The sequence below is a fragment of the Octodon degus genome, unplaced genomic scaffold (assembly GCF_000260255.1).
Source record: "Octodon degus isolate 3935 unplaced genomic scaffold, OctDeg1.0 scaffold00035, whole genome shotgun sequence".
NCBI lineage: Eukaryota > Metazoa > Chordata > Mammalia > Rodentia > Octodontidae > Octodon > Octodon degus.
In genome coordinates this window covers 3,707,074-3,713,896 of record NW_004524611.1, presented here as the reverse complement: position 1 = coordinate 3,713,896, position 6,823 = coordinate 3,707,074, and the positions used below count along the sequence as shown (strand labels likewise).

The 6,823-nt window shown below is 52.3% G+C and overlaps 1 protein-coding gene across 1 annotated transcript in view; it reads right to left on the bottom strand.

Moving 5' to 3' along the window:
• Sun3 (Sad1 and UNC84 domain containing 3) overlaps positions 1 to 6,823 on the bottom strand; it is a 21,474-nt gene that overhangs the window by 7,563 nt on the left and 7,088 nt on the right. The window contains exons 4-6 of the mRNA XM_004630533.2: positions 4,505 to 4,545; positions 2,467 to 2,638; positions 379 to 463 (exon numbers count right to left, since the gene is read on the bottom strand). Of these exons, the coding sequence (XP_004630590.1) occupies positions 379 to 463; positions 2,467 to 2,638; positions 4,505 to 4,545 (298 nt within the window). The remainder of the gene's footprint in view (positions 1 to 378; positions 464 to 2,466; positions 2,639 to 4,504; positions 4,546 to 6,823) is intronic.

Sequence of the window (6,823 nt, the reverse complement as noted above, 5' to 3'; positions counted from 1 at the left end):
AAAAAAATTTTTTTTCAGGGCTGGGGAGATGGCTCAGCAGAATAAGCGCTTCCCTGGCAAGCTCAAGGGCCTGAGTTCAATCCCCAGGTCCACAAAAAAAAAAAAAAAAAGATTTTCTACCTTCCATGCCATCCGGCAGTCATCTCAGCCTCCTCGGGGGTCCCCACAGACACACATTAAGCTGCAGCGTGTGCACCAAGATTTGGACAGCACTCAAGGGTGACCACTTTCAACTCTTCCTTGCTATTTCTCCCCTCCAAAATTATCAGCAGGATAAAGAACTTAGGGAAGCACGAGGCCCTGGGGGAGTTCCTTCCTTTCCCTTTCTCTTGCTTTCCTACTCGAGTCTTTTCTTTCCAGCGTCCTGCACACACTCACCCGCCGACTTCAGGGCGTAGTCAGCCATCTGCACCTGGTCCTCTCTCAGCTTTTTAAGCACATAATGCACCAGGCGGAGCATTTCCTGTATGGATTGTAAGAACAGATCAATCTCTACCCAGCTTGGGTTTTGATTATTCACTGTATGGATTTATCCTAATCTGCAAAATAACCATGGTTTGAGCTCCCACAGCTGCACACTGTGCACCCACAGACCTGGAAGGTCACCTTCACAGCCCTGTAGGCAGGGCCTTCTCTGGTCGAGGAAGCCAGGAAAGCCAAAATGGGTTCAGGGGCTCGCAGGGGCCAGACGGACGTGGGTCCCTCCGAAGCCCTAGCCACTGCGCCGCTTGCTCTCTGCATGTTTGCTGTAGTTGTGGAACTCGAGCATGCTGCAGGTATTTGTGAAGCTTGGCAGTGCACCAAGACCACACGACTGCTTATGTCTGCAAGTTTTCATCTGCTCCAATTAACCACGGACTCTGCAGGGTGTGGCTCCAAAATGAGTGAGCATCCCCAGCAGGCGGAGCAGTTTGCCTCTCACAAAACCATGCCGAGGTAGAAAACAGGTCCCAGAAGATAGTGGGCAATCAGTGTCAGATTTGTGTGCATTCAACACATGGGCCTTGCAGAAAGGACAGGCACTGAGGTGCTGGTGGCTGCAAGAGAGAGGGGCAGTCCTGAGCTCCCTGGTTGGTTTGTTTTCTTGTTTTTGTTTTGCTACCACTGAGGATTAAACCCAGGGTCTTTGCCCCAAGTTACATCCCCAGGCTTTTACATTTTTTAACCTTTTGAGACAGTCTTGCTAACTTGGTGAGCTGCCCAGGCCGGGCTCAGGCTTGCCCGCTTCCTACCTCAGCTTTGCAGAGTGCTGGGATTCAAGGCAAGAGCCACCAGACCCTGTTCAGCTCCCTGGGTTTGCTCACTATTTTGCCTGACCCTGGAGCCCACGGCCCCAAGGCGCCTGCTATGAACGCAGGGACTACAATCCCCAGCTGTGTCAGTGGCTGCGGATAGATGCTCAGAGACCGCCACCTCACTAGTGGGCATTCGCTTTTGTTTGGTCCTGGGAAATGAAACAGAACCGTGGTTTATGTGGGTGGGAAGGAGGTCCCACTGATACGCCAAGCCTTCACGACAGCAGCAGTGGCAGGTTCAGTTTTCCGGGCTTGGCGGAATGACAGCTTGGAACACCCAGCTGAAGTGGGTGTGGAAGCCTGCCCAAGGAATGCTGCCGCCAGCATAAAAGGAGAACTGGGGAGAGATGGTATGCTGTTGGTTCTCCCGGAGGAGCTTGTCATGCTGGTTTTCCTGGTACAAATGCACTTGCTCTCATCATTGGAGGAGCTCAGGATCCCCTTGTCACAGAAAACGGCTGTGGACCACTTTGGAGGAGCTTTGGGTCCTCTGAGTGTTGCTTCTTGGCTCTGGAGGAGAAGATGATGCCCTGCTCAGTCTCCTGGAGAAGCTTGTTGCGTTGGCCTTCCTCATAGGAACGAGGCTGCTTTGTCAGGGGAGCTCAGGACCTCGCTGTCGCTGAGGACGGCTGTGGCACCTTCCAGGAAGCTCTGGTCCTTACTTTAAGCATCACTCCTGGCTCCAGGGCAGATCCCTCGGCCTGCGGGCACAGACCCTCCCTCCTGCTGGCACAGACTTTCTGGCTTCCGCCACTGACCTTTGGGCCTGCCCAGCACAGATCCTTGATACAGACTCACGCGAGACATCACCGTGGGCTCTTGGCCTCCAGTTGGACTCTTGGGGGGCATTGCCATGGGCTCTGGGTCTTCAGCTGGACCTGTGCAGCACGTGACCGTGGGATCCAGGCCCTCAGCTGGCTTCTTTAGGTCTTTAGTGTGTGGACAGATCTCCTGCACTCTTTTCAACTTGGCCCTTTGGTGATAAAATAACCCTATAAGCTTTGTGTCTTGTATTAAATGGTTTCCCTGCAAACCCTGATACAACACTGGACAAGCTTGAGGGATGGAAAGCAAACGTCACAGCCTAATGTCGGGGGCACCTGAGAAAGGAGGGGAGCAGCACCCAGGAAGTACCAAGCCCCATCACCTGCTGCCCCCCAGGCCGCCTTGCCTCGTCTGGCAACTCAATGCTGTCCTGATCCTGGGTGACATCCCTGGGGCCACTCCCACTGTCATCATACATGCCGTCCTTCATGTCCCTGAGCAACGCCTTCAGCATGTCCATTTGCTCAATCAAAAATAGAATCTCGCGAAAATTGTTCTCCAGGGTCTGGCTTTCCTTCCTGCACACGGAGGAGCACAGTGTCAGAGAGGACACGGGACACTCTCCCAGTCAGAGCTGAGTTGGGCTTTGCACTGCCAATGGAAGGGGTGCTTGTGCGCTACTCTGGGGCAGACCCATTCCCCAGGGAGAGTAGGGTGTGGTCAGTGTCACAGGCACCATAAAAGAGCTGCAAGAACGGGAGGTGGCACCTTCTGTGGTGCCCACGTGCTTAGCTAGCTCTGCAGTGGGTAGGGGACATGACTTGGTCTACCCTCCTTGTCACTCAGCTCGGTGATCTCATGTCTGGTCTGTGAGCCTTAAGTCCCCAAATGTCACACAAAGGGGAATAATAGGCAAAACTTGCATTCTAAGTGTGAAACAGGACGTGGGCCTGGAGTTTGTGGAAGACCCTGCGCCCTGCTGGGAACCAGCTACCTTCTGCTGGTTTTGTAACCTGAATGTGCAAGATTTCACCTTCCAAGAATTCAGTTTATTACTCTGCAGTTTAAGGACCACTGACAGAGGGACTAAGACAATGTTGAACTAACAGGTATTTTCTCACACTGGGAAAAAAACCAAAACTTTTTTCTCCTAGGGCTGGCAGAGTCAACTAAGCAGACTAAAGGGCTTGCTTAGGCAATCGCAGGGGCCAGGGCTCAATCCTTGGCACCGCATGCCGTGCCAGCCCCACCCCTGGGCACGCGGAGGCCCAGATGGAGTCTGGGTGTGGTGGTACACACCTGTAATCCCTGCGCTGGGGAGGCAGAAAACAGGAGGATCACGACAAGTTTGAGCTGTTTTGAGACCCTGTGCACACACACACACACACACACACACACACACACACACTCTCACACACACACAACTATAGTTTCCTCTCCTAGATTTTAAAGCGACATGTTTTTTTTTTTAATTTTATTTATTTATTTGTGTGTGTGTGTGTGTGTGTGTGTGTGGCCAGCTCAGCCCACCAGGGGGCGGGGCTGGCTGGCATGTGGTGCTGGGGATTGAACCGCGGTCCCTGTGCTTTGACTCAACTTGTTCTAAGTAGGTGCTTTAGACCACTGAGCCATCTCACCAGCCCAAGCGACATGTTTTTAAAGGTGGGAAAACACAAACGTTTCAAAGAAATCAACACTATGAATTTCAGTATGATCTGGTACATATCATTTCATTCAAAAGTAATACAACACTATCCTATTGTCGCTGCGTGTCCTAGTACACCCTGAAAATGAAATACATTTCAGAATTACTTTTATAGCTTTGTAGCTCCATTAACACATGAGTAGACTCCAACGTATTTGAACTCTGGTTCCTTTTTCTCACCTAAAAATAGTTGTTTTCCGTTTTTTTGTGATCATGATTAACACAGAAAGTAAATCAAGTGTGTATTTCCTTAGAGAAAGATACTTGGACATAGGAATATGTAAAAGGGCCAATAACTTCATAAAGCAATAAGAACATAATTGTTTTGATAGAAAAGTATGTACGCTTAGGCTAAAGAAAAGAATCACCAGATGTGGTGATGTCCAGCTATATTCCTAGCACTCTGGGAGGCTGAGGCAGGAGGACGGCAAAGTCGAGCCCAGCCGGAACAATTTAGGGGCTTAGCAATATGCCACCTCAAAATAAAAAATAAAGAGGGGCCGGGGATATAGGGTAGTGTGAAGACCTTAGGTTCACCTGGTACTAAAAAAAAGGAAAAAAAATACAGATAGTACAGATGTTGGTGGCCGACAGAGAAAGCCCTAGGAAAGGGCTCTTGCTTGTGTGAAGAGGTGAAGCTCAAGGCTGAGGAGAACAAGTTTTAGTTTTTAATTCTCCAAAGTCATCCGGGCATTTGGGGCCACAGCACAGTGGGGCGCGGGGCGCGGATCTCACTCACTTCAGAAGTTCCAGCTGTTCTCGGGGCATGCGAAATCTGGCCTGGAAAAAAAGATAGATAAGTCATTCTGAGTGCTGCCCGCCTAACGGGGGCTCTTTCTCCACGACATCACACCCTTCCTCTGTGGATCATACCAGGACCCTGGCTGGATACCCTGTGAAGGCGACTGGGGCCTGGCAGCGCCCCAGAGGTACCTGGAACTTCCTCGGCCTGCAGGTGAGCAGTTGCCAACGTTCAGCACCCAGCGTGTCCTGCTGCACCCCGACAGTCACGTTCCTGTACTCCAGGACGCATCTGCCAGCCCGAGCGTCGGCCATCCTCTCCCTCCCATGCCCCGAAGCCCACACCCCGTCCTCTCAGCCTGTGCCGTCTTGCACAATCACATATATTCACACGCACCCTGGCACAGACACACCTCACACACATGCTCTTACACATGCATGAGCCTAACACATATGTATACTCACATGTGTGCAGCCAGGCACACACAGACACATAGCTCTGCATGTTCACATACTCACATATGTATGCTGTGCACACCCACATGCACTAACATGCATGTAGGCTCACGGGCACATGCCCAGATCCAGTCTAGGCTCTGACTTAATGCCTTATGAGGGGCAGTATTAATAAGGAGAGAGGGGGGGAGCAGAGGGACCCTGGGGTGCATGGAGCCCAAACAGGGCAAACAGAGGTCAGAGGACAGGAGCTTAGAAGAGGTCGCCCCTGCCCCAGGATCCTAGGAGCAGTGACCAGCCGTGGTCACCCACAGAGCCCTGGGCCACGCCCGCCTGCCCACGTCTGCAGGAGCCCTACCACCACCTCTGGTCACTGCAGTCCACGTCCACCTCTGGGTGCCAGGAGAAGCATGCAGGTAGGGTGCAGGAATGCTGAGGTGGGCCCGCTGGGGCTGAGTCCAGCCAGCACCTAACTTGCGCCTCGATGGTCACTTAGACCTTGGAAGGTCCTAGCGGCGATTCTGGACACCTCTCCCAGCCCAGGCCCCTCCTGCATGTGCAGGCCCCCAGTCGCGCGGCATCCTTCCCTGGGGATTGTCCAACTCTCGCATTTTGGGAGCTCGAAAGAGAACCTGACGGGGGGGGGGGGAGGGTGACAGGGAGAGGAAAAGCATCTCCGGGCTGCTCTGTGTCCAGGTCCCAGTCCCTCTGACGCTTCACCCAGTGAGATCCGCATTGACCCTTACAGCTCACTTGGCACAGCGCCCTGCAGGCTGCAGGCTGTCAGCACCAGGCCAGCTAAGTTGTCCCAGCGTTAGACCCCTGTGCCTGCTTGCAGGCACTTGAATCCACTAAGCTATTTGGCTGGCTCTCACTTTTTTTTTTTAAACATTTATTTATTTATTTATTTATTTATTTATTTATTTATTTTGTGTGTGTACGTATGTGTGTTTGGCCAGCTCAGCCCACCTGGGGGCAGGGCTGGCTGGCATATGGTGCTGGGGGATTGAACCGCGGTCCCTGTGCTTTGCCAAGCTTGTTCCAAGTAGGTGCTTTAGACCACTGAGCCATCTCACCAGCCCCAAAGAACTGAGCTAGAGCCAGGCCCGCTCTCACTTTCTTAAACAGCGTTGACCATGGCCCACTGCTTCCTTCGTTGGGACTGGATCCCTCAGCTCCACTGGATCTTATATAACTTCCATTCCACACTCTCCCATCGTGATGCTTGCTGTGCTCGGCTTTTCAGTATACGCCAATTAAATGCTGGAACTCATCATTTGCAATCAACAGCCCTTGCCTCTGCCTTGCCATGGTGCCGCTGTGGTCCCATACGGCCTGTCCTCAGCAGTGGCAGGGACAGACAGGTGGCGGGCCCAGTCCGGGGACTCTGGGTGGCTTTCAGCTGCAGTGCTTGCAGTGGGCTCGGTGCCGAGACCCAGCTTCTACTCTCTCCATGGACTCAAGGACACTTTTATTAAAGCATCATTTTGAGGACAAGGGAATGCGTTGGATTCCTTACTCTCCTGCTGTCCGCGGTGGGAGATGAGAGGAACGCAATTTTGTGAGAAGTTTATCAAGTCATTACGTGTCTACACACTGTGAATATTCTGTGTGTGTGTGTGTGTGTGTGTGTGGGCAGCTCAGCCCACCAGGGGGCGGGGCTGGCTGGCATGTGGTGCTGGGGGATCGAACCGCAGTCCCTGTGCTTTGCTGAGCTTGTTCTAGGTAGGTGCTTTAGACCACTGAGCCATCTCTCCAGCCCCCCAAATATATTTTTTAAAAAATCCTGGATTAAAAGAATATAATGGGGGCTGGTGAGATGGCTCAGTGGTCTAAAGCACCTACTTAGAACAAGCTTAGC